Here is a 17920-nt window from a genome sequence, read left to right as displayed (position 1 = left end):
TTCAGAATTTTCCTGCTGCCAAAGAGTGCTCCTCTTGTAGCTTTTGAGAATCAGTAGTCACTAGCTTTTCTTCAGTGCTGGACAGATAATTTCTCTTTATGGAAAAAACTTTCACAGCTAAAATTATGACTGAAGCAATTTTATTTATTTTGTTACATGACTTTGATATCATATGAGAGATTGTGTTGCCACAATAAGAACTAAGGCTGGTATTTTTCACATTTTACAATATCTGTGTGAATTATTGTCCTCTTGCCTTTCTTACTATATCAAGGTTCATTTGTCAACCATTCCAGGATGTCTGCCCATGGATCCCCATCTTTCAGTGCATTCCTATGTTGAAATGTTTTTGAAAGGGGTTCCTCATACAAGTCCACCTAATAAGTCAGCTGGCTTCTCCTTGGGATCTTAGTTTATTATTTTATTATTTTTTATTTAACTCTTGCTCTGTTTGAACCATCTTCTCAGGCTGATTTGAGCCTCCTGTTTTATTTATTTATTTATTTATTTTACATTTGTTGACCCGGCTAGTCCAGCTGGATACATGTCCATTTTCAGTAGAGGCCCGGGGAGAAAAGCTCCAAGATTAATGTAACAGGAATAAAAAGCAATATAGCAACATAAACTAATACATGTTGAAAACACAAATACAATGAAGCTGCAGACTAACATAGTAGAAACTAGCATCAAGGAGTAAAGGCACATAATGCTAAAAAATGATTAAATACAATATTGCTGTAGGCTAGCATAGAAGGAACTAACATCAATAGAAAAACATGAATGCAGGTTTTGGCAGTGCATGAGTTCTAGAAGCATATATCTGAGGTATATAGTTTGACATTTGTTATACAGAAGAGTAGGGAAGAAATGAAAGGCTCTAGCTAACTATTATGCCTGTTCAGAAATTTACACATCTATAAAGTAGTTGGCATTTATACAAAACTGACAATGAAAGTGCCAGGAGCAAGGAGTAAGGTCCCAAAAATGTACCAAAGTAAGTTCCATGTAAAAAGAAATTAAAAAAAGAAACTAGAATATTGAGAAGAGGCTTTATTTACCCACTAGTGGGTTATAGTAAGGGGAAAACGCAGTATGCTGTACAGTTTGTGTTAATCTGGGTTAGTCTGTTTTGCTGATTGCTCTAACTTCAAGAAGAATGCCTGAATTGTGAGCTCTCCTGGTGGGGCAGCCTTATCTCATTTTTTTTACAAAGTTAGGGTTTCCTTCATGTATGCCTAAAGTGGTATCTCAGTTTACTTTAAGCCATGCTGTCCATCTCCCTGTCTTCATTCCTAAGCCTGAAAATGAGCGAGAAAAGATTCCTCATAGTCTGGATGTCCACAGACAACTCAGACAGTATCCTGACAGTACTAAAATCTTCAGAAATGTTTTATCATGTACTCATTTGTTAGGAAGGTAAGAAAAAAGTCCAACCTGTGCCAAAGCAGATTAATTTCCAGTTGGCTGTCCCATGCTATATCCTATTATTTCCACCATAGCAAGTCAATTCCAAGCAGAGTCAGGTCACATTCTGCTAGAGCTTTGGCTGCATCAGTACCTTTTTGGAAAGGGGTGGACTGTAGAAGTATTCTGTAGGCAGCAACTTGGTGCTCTTTACATAGTTTTACAAAGCGCTACAGACTCGATTCCTTTCCCAGGTCTATAACAAGCTTTGCTAGTTCCATTATCCAGGGGCTCCTGTACCCTTATCCTTCCACCTCCCAAACCTTCTAAGTTATGGTGTTCTACCCATGTAGCTAAGCCTACTGCAGCAGTGATGAAATGATGAACATAGTAGACTTGTGTAAGTAAACTTACCGTAACAGTAGATGTTCAAATGATCACTGCTGTAATAGCCACTCCCTCCCTTCCTCTATCCCCCTTTTTTGTATGATTTCTGTTTGCCAAGGTGAGGACATTGTTTTTATATACCAAGCATTGACTTTTTCAGTTCTATAGCCTCCCTCTTTCAGTTGGCATGAAAGCTCTGAAGGTCTTGGAGCTCAGACCACTGATATTCTCCAGTTCAGCAAAAACTCTGAACAGTCTGGGCACAGCTTTGTAAGCTGGTCAGGTGTTACTCCTAAGTAGGATATAACCCATATGGTTAAGGTTACTGCAGCAATAATCATTCAAACTTTTTTGATGTAGCAAGTTTACATACCAAACTGTACTTTCCTGTTGGATCTGTAATGGTTGTGTATTTATTGGGTAAACTTTGTGGGGTACTGAAAAGCATCACTGTAGACTTTTGTATGTTTGTATTTAACTATGCCAGATCCAGAGACCATTAAAAACATTTTGTAGTTCATTTATATTACTGTCCTAACAACTGGGATTTCTGCAGTAGAAGGTACAGATGTCTGGCCTTCATCTGAGAGCTCCGTACCCTCCCTGTCCAGAATGGTGTATGCCCTTTCCTTTAGAATATCAGGACATCTCCTGTATAAAATTGACATCTGTTGACACACCATGTTAGATCTTTCTTGATGCAGTGCACAGTGTATGCGTCATAGAAGTAACTTTCATAATCTGGCTGAGTGCTGCACTGGGGAAACTGTCTTTTTGTTGTATATCCTTTTTGGTTAGAGTAGAGTCTCATAATTGCAGCTTGATGTTGTGGATATATGTTGTATGTTAAGAAAGTGTATGCTTTTGCAGAAGGTTGATTTCTGACCGTCTTTCTTAGTTATTCCTTGTTTTCTTTAGGCCCAGAGCAGAACATCAAGGACTGTTTGGTCTGCCAGGGATTTATGTTTTCTTACATAATTTCTTGGTCAGAAAGAGGATGAAGACCTTCATCCTATCCACCATGATATCTTCGGGGGGTTCCCCTTCAGGAGTTTGAAACGCTGAAATCTTGAAAGTCATATGATCAAGACCATATAAGCTTGACCTTCTGAATGGGGATCGGCATACAGGGCAGAACGGGAGATTTCCCTTTCTGCGCTGTAGTGCGATCTTGGAGTAAGAATAAATAAGTAGTGGGGGGGTGCAGGGGGCTTGCACCCCTGCAAAAACATTGTTTTGTTTTGGTTAAGTTCCCTTTTAGAAGATTGAGCTTCTGAAATTTGAGCATATGGCTTCGGCCATATGACTTTCAAGATTTCAGTGGTTCGACCTTCTAAAGGGGAACCCTTCATGGTTGCCTTTGTCCTTCAGTATCAATCCTAAAAACAAACCTTATAATGAGAAGGCGGAAAAGAATGTAGTTGATGTGACTTTGACATCCGACATACCATTACAGCTCAAGGGTGTAGGCACCAGTGAGGCACAGCCACAGTCCTCAGACCATGTATCTGGCTTTCCAAAGACTCTGATGAAGCCCCTTTTGAGACTGTCTTCTCAATGGAGCTAAGTATGTCTCACTGAGCCAACACTCAGGTTTTGTCTTCTGGTTCAGGCACTAAGTCCCAGGCATCCATTGCTTAAGCACTCCTAATAATTCCTGGAGGCAAGGAGGGTTTGCCTACAATTCTTATTATGAAACATATTGCTGATCCTTTTTATTTGTGTGATTTTTTTTTTTTTAAACAAGAAACATCTTTATTAAGTTATCACTTGTGAAATAAACAGTCATACATTTGTATAAATGAAAACAAACCATATTGACATAATTTTAGCTGCAAACATTATAAATCACTTATAATCTACCCAGTCACTGTCAGTCAAATATTATACAACTCATTCAAATCCTGCTTCCTTTTAAACCTTGTTCCACATTTGCATGCATTGTTCCCACAGTTTCCATTTTTTCTGTGTAATTTGCTCCTGTCCTTTTCTGAAGATTCTATTTATCTCATGCCCCAGACAACCTTCCATCTAACTTTCTCAAGCTAGCTGCAGATGGCATAGCCCTTCCCATCACCATACTTCTCAACCGTTCAATCCAAGAGCCTTATGTACCCCTCCTCTGGAAGAAAGCATTCATAATTCCCATCCACAAAGGAAGCAACAATACTGAAATCTCCAACTTCTGTCCTATAGCCATCCTGTCCCCTATCTCAAAAGTCCTTGAAAAATGCACACACTTGCAACTCCTTCCCTACCTCCTAGACAATCAACTTTTCTCCACCTCAACATGGATTTATACCTGGACATAGTACTACCACTGCCTTTCTCTTTTTCTTTGACATCATCAACCATGCCCAAGACTCTGGCAACATTGTATCTACCCTTCTCCTAGACTTCTCAAAAGGCCTTCAATACTGTTTCCCAGAAACTTCTCTTGCCCAAACTCTCTGTTCTCAGTCTCTCCCCCTCCTCTATTAGCTGGTTTTCCATTTACCTTTCTAATGGACAACAAGACGTCAAGTGAAACAATAGTACCGCTTCCTTCCTTCACACTCCAGCAGGAGTTTCACAAGGCTGTATACTAGATCCCTTACATTTTAACGTCTTCATTAATAATTTTCATCAGTGCATTCCTAATACCAAACTTGTCCAATACGCGGACAAGTCCCAGGCATCCATTGCTTAAGCACTCCTAATAATTCCTGGAGGCAAGGAGAGTTTGCTTACAATCCTTATTATGAAACATATCGGTGATCCTTTTATTTGTGTGATTTTTTTTTTTTAAACAAGAAACATCTTTATTAAGTTATCACTTATGAAATAAACAGTCATACATTTGTATAAATGAAAACAAACCATATTGACATAATTTTAGCTGCAAACATTATAAATCACTTATAATCTACCCAGTCACTGTCAGTCAAATATTATACAACTCATTCAAATCCTGCTTCCTTTTAAACCTTGTTCCATGTTTGCATGCATTGTTCCCACAGTTTCCATTTTTTCTGTGTAATTTCTATTTTTCTGTGTAATTTCTATTTCTGTGTAATTTCTATTTCTCTCATGCCCCAGACAACCTTCCATCTAACTTTCTCAAGCTAGCTGCAGATGGCATAGCCCTTCACATCACCATACTTTTTAACCGTTCAATCCAAGAGTCCTATGTACCCCTCCTCTGGAAGAAAGCATTCATCATTCCCCTCCACAAAGGAGGCAACAATACTGAAATCTCCAACTTCTATCCTATAGCCATCCTGTCCCCTATCTCAAAAGTCCTTGAAAAATACATACACTTGCAACTCCTTCCCTACCTCCTAGACAATCAACTTTTCTCCAGCTCAGCATGGATTTATACCAGGGCATAGTACTACCACTGCCTTTCTCTTTTTCCCTGACATCATCAACCGTGCCCAAGACTCTGGCAACATTGTATCAACCCTTCTCCTAGACTTCTCAAAGGCCTTCAATACTGTTTCCCAGAAACTTCTCTTGTCTAAGCTCTCTGTTCTCAGTCTCTCCCCCTCCTCTGTTAGCTGGTTTTCCATTTACCTTTCTAATAGACAAGACATCGAGTGAAACAATAGTACCGCTTACTTCCTTCACACTCCAACAGGAGTTTCACAAGGCTGTATACTAGATCCCTTACCTTTTAACATCTTCATTAATAATTTTCACCAGTGCATTCCTAATACCAAACTTGCCCAATACGCGGACAATTCCACCATTATTTGCTATGCTTAATCTCTCCCTAAACTCATGCAACTAACACAAGATGCTTTCTCTTGTACTGAATCTTGGATGCTGAATAATCACCTTGCTCTCAATGCAGCCAAAACCAAAATCATGATCTTTACCCCATGTAAAAGCACTACTATCGATAACTCCTTCTCCATAGTCAGTCAGAATAAGATTCCCATTGAAATGGTCTCTCATACAAAACGTCTAGGTGTTATCATTGATGAACATTTAAAGTTTGACATTCATATGCAAACTAGTATTAAGAAAATACACCAAAAGCTCGTAATGCTGTATCGTCACAGCCGTTATCTCACTGCCTCATCCAAACATACTCTATTTCCTACCTCATCCCCTCTGACTTGTATGGAGCCCCTCTCCTCACCAACCTTCAATCCTCAAAACTGTCATTCTGCTACAATAAAATCTCTGTTTGCTACTGGGACCAAGTCCTCCTCCAGTCACTGATGCACTCCACTCCTTGAACTTGCCGGAACTCCCTTACTATCTCTCTTACATTCAACTGCTAACTGCTCACATAGTCATTTTCAAACCCTCCCATTTCCCTCTCCTCTATCCTCACTAGCATCATCCTGACAGACTACTCAGGTCAGGTAACCAGAACCTCATTGAAGTGTACAAACTCTTATGTGCACCTGCCTATACACTGTCTGCATTTCTTCCTTGTTCGTCTATGGAATTCACTCCTCCCCCCCACATTAGAATCACCCAAAATCACTCTGCCTTCAAGACCATGCTCTATTCTCATCTCTCTTCTCACTGGGAATGCTCATGCTCTCACCCCACTTGACCCCACCTTATATCATTTCTGCTCCTCCATCTTTTTTCGTCTCCTTTTTCAAAACTCAGCTTAGTGACTCCATTTCATTTCCACTCCCACTCCCATTTTTCCTTTCTCATAACTCAACCTATTCACCTTTCAGTGTTGTACTCTCCTCCTCTAATTCTTCCTCCCCCTCATCTCATGAAATGTTGAGTGCATAAATGCCTGCACTCCTAATTATACTTGTGTACTCCAAAATACTTGTTTTAATTTCATTCAGTACCGTGCTACAACACCTTACTCAAATGTTATTCTGTCTTCTATATTACTGTGTTGCTCAAATGTTATTCTGCCTTCTATATTACTGTGTTTTAGTAGTTTTTGAAAGTTGTATTTTACTTGTTAACTTTGTAATAATTGTATGTGGAGCTTTTCTCCCTGGGCCTCCATTGAAAATGGGCTCATTCTGGCCCAATGGATTTTCCCGGTTAAACTGCAAATAAAATAAAAATTATTTCCAGTTGTTTTATTGGTATTACTATATTCACTACTACTATTACAAGTGGGAAGAGTAGAGTAGAGTTTCCACCAAGCACAAATAAATAGAGGCTCCAAAGGTAATAAATGCTTTAATAAGCACTATTAAAACACTCCTCCACAAAGACTGGATCTTTAAAACACAAAAAAGCACAATAACGTATCCACAAAGACGTTTTCGTCGCCAACTTCATCAGTTATACATCCATTTTGAAAAAATATATATGCTTTTATATACTTTTTGAATTTCATCACTGATCAGATGACCAATCATTTAAGACCATTTGTTAGAATTAATTGTTGAAGCTAATTAATTCATGACGCCTTCCCAAGACAAATTAAATACACTTCTCTAAAAACATGCATTCTACCTTTATTTACTGTAATTATTTAAACACTTTTAAAACTTTTTTTAAAAACCTTTTAAAAAAACATCATTTAAAATGGTTTAAAATGATTCCTGCATTAAGCATAAATAAAGCCTGTGAGTCTGAAGTTACAACTTAGCACCATCTTGTGGCCATAGTGTAAATTTCAGCAAAACCAAGAGTCAAGAATTTGAAAGTTCAGAAGAAATAATATTTTTTATGATTGTATACAAAAGAACCTAACAGTAAAAGTGAACCTAAATATAACTCTTTTGTGTTAAAGCTTTGCAGCTCTCATCTTCAACACCGGGGCCAATGATACCGTGTCATTCAGTCCAAAGTTACGGTTTGCATCTAGGAAAAGTTGCCAGTACAATTCTTTGTATTCAATGAGTGTTTCCCACATCCCACCTCTTGCATTAATGGGAACTACTTCTAATATGCAAAAGGAAGAACCTGTGGTGTTGCATTTGGTTGAATGCTTACTCAATGCATTTTTCTCATTCATCACCCTAATATCATATAAATGCTCATATATTCTCTGTCTGAGCTTTCTTTCACTCTTTCCTACGTAGAAGGAGGGACATTTTTTTACAAACAGCTAGATATATGATGCCTTTGGTGTCACAATTTGCAAATGTATTCAAATGCAGGGTCATATTTCTTGCTTCTAAAAACATTGTTTCACCACAATACAAATGTGTGCAATATTTACATCTCCCACATTTGTGTAATCCTTTCTTGGATTTGTTACTATTGTTGCACATATTAGCATTCGTCCTCCCTTCCAAGTAGTTTTTAATGCTTTTCCCTTTACGGTAGACGTGGGTTAACTCTTTGTCAAAAATGTGTTCAAGGTCTGAGAATTTTGAAAAACTATACCATTCCCTTGAAAATATGTTCCTAACAAAGGCTGATTGTTCATTGAAGGTAGTAATTAACCCTGTCTCTTTTGCCCCAAAGCTGCATGCCTGCATTTGGTTGTGGGTCAGTTTTTCTTCTTTACCTAAAATAGGTGCAAAAGCATCTGTTCTTTTTGTATTGACTTCTTCAAGTATTTTGTTGAACATTTCCAAAGGGTACCCTCTCTGAGTAAAAAAGCCCCTTAAAAAATTAGTTTCTTCAAGAAAGACCTTGTTGTCAGAGGTCATTCTGCTGGACCTAACCAATTGCCCTTTCACTACCCCCTTCTTCTGATGGGGGGATGGCAACTGGTAAAATGCAAATAAGAATTAGAGAAGGTTTCTTTCCTGAAAATTCTTGATGTAAATTTCCCTTCTTTTTTCTCAATATGAACATCTAGATATTTCAATTCTTGTTCATCAAAGTTACTGGTAAATGCCAAAAAAGTCGAAGTATTGTTTACATACATCAAAAGATTATTGAAATTTTCTTTGCTACCCTTCCAAAAAAAAACACAAATCGTCTAAAAACCTAGTGTAAAGGGAGCATTCTTTGAACAAAGGAGATTTAAGGAGATAATTTTCTTCCCAAAAAGCCATGATGATGTTTGCATAGGCTGGTGCACAATGTGCACCCATCGCAACACCCTTTTCTTGTTTGAAGTACTCCCCTTGGAAATAGATGAAATCCCTGCGACCCCCCCCTTAGACCAATTGTGTCAGCAGAGGGATCAATAACAGCTCCACTAGCAAAATTTGTTGACCATAAGATCAAGCATGTACTTGAAGGATGTGATAATATTTTAAAAGACTCTTGGGACTTGTTGAGAAGAATCAAACCTTCGTTATACAGTGAGAACACTTCATTTGGAACAATGGATGTTATAGACCTTTTTGGTTGCATTCCACATGACTTGGGTTTATCTTGGTTTGAAGAAAAACTAATAGGAAGTAAAAAATTGACACATATCGACTTCACGAACACTTTGGCATTGATGGAAGTAGTACTCAAAAACAATTTCATCTATTTCCAAGGGGAGTACTTCAAAAAAGAAATATCTAGATGTTCATATTGAGAAAAAAGAAGGGAAATTTACATCAAGAATTTTCAGGAAAGAAACCTTCTCTAATTCTTATTTGCATTTTACCAGTTGCCACCCCCCCCCATCAGAAGAAGGGGGTAGTGAAAGGGCAATTGGTTAGGTCCAGCAGAATGACCTCTGACAACAAGGTCTTTCTTGAAGAAACTAATTTTTTAAGGGGCCTTTTTACTCAGAGAGGGTACCCTTTGGAAATGTTCAACAAAATACTTGAAGTCAATACAAAAAGAACAGATGCTTTTGCACCTATTTTAGGTAAAGAAGAAAAACTGACCCACAACCAAATGCAGGCATGCAGCTTTGGGGCAAAAGAGACAGGGTTAATTACTACCTTCAATGAACAATCAGCCTTTGTTAGGAACATATTTTCAAGGGAATGGTATAGTTTTTCAAAATTCTCAGACCTTGAACACATTTTTGACAAAGAGTTAACCCACGTCTACCGTAAAGGGAAAAGCATTAAAAACTACTTGGAAGGGAGGACGAATGCTAATATGTGCAACAATAGTAACAAATCCAAGAAAGGATTACACAAATGTGGGAGATGTAAATATTGCACACATTTGTATTGTGGTGAAACAATGTTTTTAGAAGCAAGAAATATGACCCTGCATTTGAATACATTTGCAAATTGTGACACCAAAGGCATCATATATCTAGCTGTTTGTAAAAAATGTCCCTCCTTCTACGTAGGAAAGAGTGAAAGAAAGCTCAGACAGAGAATATATGAGCATTTATATGATGTTAGGGTGATGAATGAGAAAAATGCATTGAGTAAGCATTCAACCAAATGCAACACCACAGGTTATTCCTTTTTCATATTAGAAGTAGTTCCCATTAATCCAAGAGGTGGGATGTGGGAAACACTCATTGAATACAAAGAATTGTACTGGCAACTTTTCCTAGATGCAAACCGTAACTTTGGACTGAATGACACGGTATCATTGGCCCCGGTGTTGAAGATGAGAGCTGCAAAGCTTTAACACAAAAGAGTTATATTTAGGTTCACTTTTACTGTTAGGTTCTTTTGTATACAATCATAAAAAATATTATTTCTTCTGAACTTTCAAATTCTTGACTCTTGGTTTTGCTGAAATTTACACTATGGCCACAAGATGGTGGTAAGTTGTAACTTCAGACTCACAGGCTTTATTTATGCTTAATGCAGGAATCATTTTAAACCATTTTAAATGATGTTTTTTTAAAAGGTTTTTAAAAAAAGTTTTAAAAGTTTTTAAATAATTACAGTAAATAAAGGTAGAATGCATGTTTTTAGAGAAGTGTATTTAATTTGTCTTGGGAAGGCGTCATGAATTAATTAGCTTCAACAATTAATTCTAACAAATGGTCTTAAATGATTGGTCATCTGATCAGTGATGAAATTCAAAAAGTATATAAAAGCATATATATTTTTTCAAAATGGATGTATAACTGATGAAGTTGGCGACGAAAACGTCTTTGTGGATACGTTATTGTGCTTTTTTGTGTTTTAAAGATCCAGTCTTTGTGGAGGAGTGTTTTAATAGTGCTTATTAAAGCATTTATTACCTTTGGAGCCTCGATTTATTTGTGCTTGGTGGAAACTCTACTCTACTTTTCTCAGTTTATTTGGTTGCTTTTGGCTCATTTACCTTTTATCAGACTATTACAAGTGGTTTAGACTTTGATTTCCATTTCCTAGTAATTGCTTTTTGGCAGCCACTATAATTAGACTCCGCATACTATGTCTTGGCAATTTTGATTCTGTATCATAGCTCAAAAAATAATTTCCTTAGTTATACCAATATTCTCACCCACTATTTCTGATAAAGTAGTCTGCAGGGAATTTTAAAAGTCTGACAACTCGTTACAGTCCCAGAAAATATATTCCCAATTACCTATTTATTCCTCATCACACCTCCATGCTGTGTACCTGAGGAAAAAATATTTTGTGTCTAATTGGGGAATAAGAATACCTCTGTAAACACTTTCTTAAATCTTCTAGACTTTGTTGCATATTTGGGAGACCTATATATATATCCCCTCAATGTTTCTTTGTGAATTGCTTATCCAATCTCTTTCCAGTCCTTTGTAACCTCCTCTGATTGATTCTTACAGTTATCAAGCAGTATTTTGTATTTTTTTAACAGCAGCTTCTGTTCTAGATATTTCTGAAAGCTCTACCAGTATTGATCTTTCGCTTAGGATCCCCTATTTCATTTTCTCTCTCTGCCTATACTCTCAGTCCTTGATAGGGAAGGCAATCTCAAGCCTGCAGTCCAATAATTTCTTGGCCTCTTCCCATTCTAGTACCTTTCCCTCTCATTATTTGCTCCCAACACCTTGGTTCTTTGGCCAGACTTCTTCAATAAATTCCAGAGCCTTCTTGCCTATTGTCTTTATCCCTAACTGCACTCATCCTTATCAGCAGACTCTCCTTTCTCCATTCACATGTTGGCTTAGTTCTTATAATACTTTCTGCTACTTCATGACTGTAATATTTTGAGGATTTCGGTGATCTTGAGGTAGAAGTGCGTAACCCCAGCCCAAGTCCAAGACTTTCAAGCCACATCTCCTTGCTAAAGTAAACCAAAAGATAAAGCATAAATCAACATGCTTAGGGAACTTGCATGACTCTGGGCCCTAATGACTGAGCAGGTTCTTTTATTTATTTATTTTTTTCCAAGCCCCAGGTCCTCCCTGAACAGCTTTGGCTCAGGGGTTCCTTCAAGCCTTACAAAAGTCTGTAGCCAAGTAAAAATCTGTAGTTTTGGAATCTTTTCTGGTAAAGTGAAACACAGCCACTCTAATAAAATAGTAGAGATGAACACCTTTGAAAGTGAGGAGGATGATTTAGATTCCTCTTCCCGCTTACAATAGTTTGATGGACACTGAAGATAGAATGAAAGAGTGCTTCATATGGGAGGCAAAGGAGACATGAGAGACCCAGGAAAGATACTTTGATTTACTGGGCCTAAATATATTTATTACTGGGCCTAAATACACCTAAATGTGTGTATATTCCTCTTGTTCGGAGGACTCTGGAAGATGCCTTCCTTGATGCCTCCAGGGAACCAGACACCCACAGCCTCCTGTTCCTAAAAAAAACAAACTTGAATCCCGTAAATATTTTTAAGAGAGTCCTATAGAGGTTCCAGCTCTAGTGTTTGTGGATCTAGAGAAAGGGTCCAAACTGATACCTGTCCCAGCAACTTCCCAAATGATAAAGAAACCAGAGTTCCAGACTGGTTTGGGAAGAAACCTTAATACAACTGCCACTTTATTTTATTAGATATAATAAAGTTCCCAACTGCTGTGTCAGACCAACTTAAAAGCAAGGTAGGGGAGGTGTGTGATGTGGATCTGAAGACAGCACTGATAGATATCTGCAAAAATCTCTATAAAGGGCTGCTATGATGCTGTGGATGCTGAATCCAGGCCAGCAGCTATGGGTTCTGTCATCAGGAGGTATGTCAGTTTGAGGCTACAATTCTTGACAAGGGATATAGAGTGCTGCTCTTTAATGATCCTCTATAGAGAGGTAGCTGCTGTTTGGAATCTTTACAAAGTTTTCTAGAAAGAAGTGGAGGAGAGAGAGAAAATTATGCAGCGTCAAGTAGCTCATTTACTACTGCATCCCAAATTATGGTAGAAACTAGTCATGTAAGCCTTGCCTTTATTATTGTAGACAGGGCAAAGGCAAACCAGTGAAGGGAGAAAAGGCTAGTATAAGAAAAAAAAAAGGTGGAAAGGCGAATATAAGGGACAGCCAGAGGGGGGAGCCTGTGGATCTTCAACCTCAGGGGAAGCAACCATGACTACCTGGTTTCTCTCACTTACCCTCCACCCTGCCCCAAATTCCCACCCCAACTATATCCTCCTCCTCAAGTCCTCATTCATTACAAAGATCTGCGCAAAGTGAAGGCATCACACAAGACAAGCGTGTCCTACAGATCATTTCCAAGGGCTATAAACTATAATTTATAAAAAAAAAAAAAAAAAAAAAAGATTAAGGGTGACAAGGGTAGTAGTTGTGTGTAAAGAACAAATTTACCTTATCCCCCACCCCATCTATAGGAGCTCTTGGAATTACACGTACTAGAACCAGTACCCGTAAAAGACCAAAACATAAGGTTCTGCTCAAGACTTTTTCTAGATTTCAGGAAGGAAGGGCCATTCTAAACCTATTTAAACACAATACCTTCCTTAAAACTCCCAAGATTCAAATGTCAACCTTGCAGGTCCTGTTAACCTTCCTGTTTTCTAAGGCCCAGATGAGATGGTGCCTTTATATACTTCAGGGATCCCTACATCCACATATTTATTCATAAGAATTACAGGTGCTTCCTCAAATTTCAGGCAGGGGCTGTCCGTGTCAGTTTACTTCCTTGTCCTCTGGACTGGCTGTTAGACCAATGTTTTTTTTTACAAATTGCTTGATTCCAGTAATTGCATTCCTTCATCCATAAGTTTGATTCCTTCCAGGCTGGACCTGCCAGTTTAATCCCATAAGATTAATGTGTCTGTACTGCAGGTGGCAAGGCTGTTAGTTTTGGGACTGGAGACCCAGACACATCTGTTTTGTCAAGGTGCTTTTTTCCTACATTATAATGTCTAACATATACTTCATATTTATGCATTTACTTAATAATATGGATTCTCCAGTTTTAAATAGTAGTCTTTTTTTTAACAGACACTGTTTAGAGATCCTGGAACAGATACAAAAAGAAGATGCAGAGAAATTGCAAGAACAACTCTGGGCGCTCACTGTAGAAGAAGATTGTCTGATCCAAGAACTGGAGCAAATTGAGAATGAGAGGAAGAAAGGTGCTGATGAACTAGCAAAGGTTCGAGAGGCGGCAGAGTTACTGGAGCAGGAAGAAGCTCAGTAAGTAATTAGTAGTTGTCAGCAATATCATTTTAATGAATTTTCTTTCCTGTTTGTATCAGAACTGGTTTCTGGAAATGGCATGTTGAGACATAGTCTTGTCTCCCCTGCTTTCTCAACAACCAACTAAAACTATGGCAGTTCACAGTGTTATCTAGCTTTCTTTTTGTGTATGCTAATATATTACATTTACCTTAACCTTAAGCGTGGTCAGATTTCGCTTGAAAAATGTTGATCAAATATACATTTTTTTTAACTTGGCTGTTAGGGTTTTACCATGCACCTGTAGGTCTTGATCTCCTTTCATTTTTCCAGCTTGTCGGGGGTGGAATACATGGAGATTGAGTTTAAGAAATATACGTCAGTACCAGTTTTGTTCATCCGTGTTCTTTATTGTATATGTATTACATAGCTCAGCTATATCCAGCGAGGGGTATCTGCCCTTCAAAAGATCTAAGCTGCATGGTTCTTGTCCTCCTTGAAAATAAGAAGCCCAAATTTTGTAAAATTAAGTAAGATGCACCCCCATCATCTCATGATTTGCTGGATACTCTGACATTGATCTGGTCATCACTTAAATTACTTGGTAAGACCTTGCATCTTAATATAGCTTGCCCAGAGTATGAGACTGAAATCCATACAATCCTCAGTCAAGGGCTGTCTCCTAAAACTCTAAAAACTATGCTGATTCCCAGTCACAGTTTGTAGCTTTCTTGCGGGAGAAGATGAAGTATGCTTTGAGTGTAACAACCTAGTGATACAGGGGTCCAGGGAAGTAACAGGGGTCTAGGGAAGTAAATAGTGTGGGAAGAAATAGCCAGGGGAATTGTTATGGCTAGGCTTGTATAGGCCCTAGGGCCGATAGCCTAGTACCAACCTATGAACCTAAGAATCTAAGTATTCCCATCTTTACCTGCAACAGTACTGGACATTTTTATTTGTATCCTTTAAGACCCCACCATTTTTCAGATGGTCAGTACTGACAATGTACACGAGGTCCATAGTCAGCTGCAGCTGCATAGAGACTTGTGTATGTCCATTTGTTCACTTTTCAAGATCTGGTTCTGATAATGATAGCATGAAGGCAAGACCATACAATCAAGTTCATAAAATATGAATGTTATCAAAAGCAGTGAGGATCTTCTGTCCCAGTGTTGTCTTTTTCAGCCATTTTAACAGTTGGGTTATCTGATCCAACTGGATCCGACCTCAGCACTTTTTCAAGGGGTTCCAGGACTGTGACTCTTCCCCCTACCCAAAATTCCCTCTGGTGCCCAGATTACCTCAGATCTCATTTGCCACTTGATATTTTAGGGCTTTGATATCTTTGTAGGATAATCAGTACTTTGACCTTTTTGGGTTACCCTTATGCTGTATTAATCTGTTTTCTGTCTGTTGATTTTGGAAGCTTTCTGAATTTCATTAAAAATATTCTCCTTGACATATAACAAAAAAAGTTAATGTAGTATTGTTTCTGTATTAAAATTCTTTCTGATATGTGTTCCACTGATTTTGTGGAATGGCGCTTTGGTGGACGTATGTCTAGGTGCCCATGTAAAAAAAAAAAAAGATGCTGTCCTTGTGTTTTAAGTTTTGCATGAGCTGAGATTAATTCTCAGTGCATCCGCAGTAGCTTGCCCATGTGTAGTGTCAATCCTTTTTTTTCAGTATTATGCACATCACCATAAATGTTATTTGATCAATTTATGTAGATCCAAATAAGTGACTTGTGCTGTGAGTGCTGAACTGTCTGGCTCAGATGACCCATTTTCAGAGGGGACTTGAATGCATTATCAGAATCTCTATTGAGTAACCTGTTTGTGGACAACCGGAAGTTAGTGGAGTCTCCATTATCTAACCCAATTCATGAGTAATGTATCCATGCATTTACTGCCTAGTGTGGCTGATTGCACATCAAGGGCAGCAGGCACCATTATTGCAATTATATGAATTAGAGGACGTTTCAAGATGTCCTACATCAACGCCATCTTTGACAGTTTGACCCTCTTTGCACCTAAAGTGAAGGGAAGCTCTTTCCAGGAGAGAGCAGGAACACTACCCCATAAAGTACCTTCTGCTGAAACCAGAAGGGAAAGAAAGCTATGGTTCCAAAAATCCCATGGCTTTGGCCAGGAAGCTCCTGTGAACAAACCCACCACCCTTGTGACAGAGAGGAGTAACTTCAATGGACATCACCCCAGAGGCACACATGAACTGCAGAATCTGGGGCATCATAGTCCTTTCACCTAGAAACCCTACAAGTACATCAGAAGGGTTGTCTGACTGCCATACTCTGGAGATAGTCAGGAATGCGTATCCCTGCACCCTCAAGCATGGCAGCTTATCGATCAAAATTCTTGGGTACAGAGGATAATCGGGGGACTTGTTATTCCCTTTGTTTCCCCCTCCTCAGAAAAAAAAAGAATTCCTGACATTCTACCTAGTCAAGTGGAATTGCCAGCAGCAAAAATATGTTAGAAATGAGAGTCATCCAGCAAGTCCCCCCGACCAGTGAGGATCCAGAGTCTACTCAAGGTTCTTTTTATGTCTGAAAAAGAGAGAGAATCTGATATCTATTTTGGACCTCAACCACTTTCAGTCACTTTGTAAAAGTTCTAGATGTTCATGGTTCGGTCCATGCTACTAGTTCTGAGGAAGGATGACTGGATGTGCTTCATAGATCTCCAGGATGTGCACTGTCATACCAAGATAGCAAAACAGTCCAGGAGGATTTCTGTGTTTCCAGCTTGGAGCCAATCATTTTCAATTTAGAGCACTGTCCTTTGGCTTCACTATGGCCCCCACAGGATTCACCAAGTGCATGTCGTCATGAGTAGTTCCTCATTCAAACATTGATGATGCATTTTTTCAGTCACTGGGTCCTACATTGCTTCAGTCTCTTTTGCTTCATATATAAACAAGTGCAGCTGTTACATTGCCTTGATCCCTCCAGAGGGACAGACATAAGGGACACTCTAGTCCACAGTTGGCCCCCATCTACTTTATGCTTTTCCTCTTTTTCCCTTCATAAGAGTTTCCTCAGAAAGCTTGGAGGTGCAATGCAGAAGTGTTATAAATTCATTCCCCCCATTGATCCTGGCAGGTTTGGATCCCTTTCCACTGGCCTCATCTAATACATCCACCTTGGGTGTTGGAACCTTGTCCGGACCTTCTGTATCACCTGTCCTGTCAGCTTCACCGAGACATAAAACCCTGAACTTGACTGCACATTTTTTCCAATTTTAATGGTGGCCAGGGATACCATGCTGTCTGCCTCAGTTATTCAGATTTTATCCTCACAAAAAAACAGAAAGGTTTACCTTAGTATGGGTTTGTTTCAGAGGTTTAGCCCCTTTCTCAGCTCCTGTTCCATTTTGGATTTTTTGGCAGAACTGTTTTACAAAGGATCCAGTTTTTCTGTTATTAAAGTAAGGTTAGCCATTTCCAATTTTCATGTGGTACAGAATCAGACTTCCTTTGCTTCTCTAAAGACTTCCAAGGCCTTTTTGAAAGGAGCCTTCCTTTTAAGACTTCTAATCAGAGGTCCATTTTCCCCATGGGATATTGCTGTCATGCTACATACAGGCTTTGAAAAAGTTCCCTTCAAGCCAACTTCTTCAGTGGATCTAAAATTTCTTTCTTGGAAGACGTATTTTAGCAATCACATTGGCAAAGAGGATCTGCGAGTTGCAAGCCTTATGCAAACCTCTATCTGGTCTTTCATAAAGATAGAATGTGTTTGGGAACAAATCCCCACTTCCTTCTAAAGGTGCCTCTGAAGCAAACCTTAATCAAACCATTCATTTATCGTTTTTTTTTTTTCCTAAAGT

General features: G+C 38.7%; 1 protein-coding gene across 1 annotated transcript in view; it reads left to right on the top strand.

Moving 5' to 3' along the window:
- BECN1 (beclin 1) overlaps positions 1–17920 on the top strand; it is a 1139297-nt gene that overhangs the window by 824207 nt on the left and 297170 nt on the right. Inside the window, exon 8 of the mRNA XM_044054677.1 lies at positions 13896–14090. Within this exon, the coding sequence (XP_043910612.1) occupies positions 13896–14090 (195 nt within the window). The remainder of the gene's footprint in view (positions 1–13895; positions 14091–17920) is intronic.

The sequence above is a fragment of the Protopterus annectens genome, chromosome 13.part0 (genome assembly GCF_019279795.1).
Source record: "Protopterus annectens isolate FY-2018-M chromosome 13.part0, PAN1.0, whole genome shotgun sequence".
NCBI lineage: Eukaryota > Metazoa > Chordata > Ceratodontiformes > Protopteridae > Protopterus > Protopterus annectens.
The sequence above is the reverse complement of the archived record's forward strand: the minus strand, read 5'-3'. Positions and strand labels throughout refer to the sequence as shown.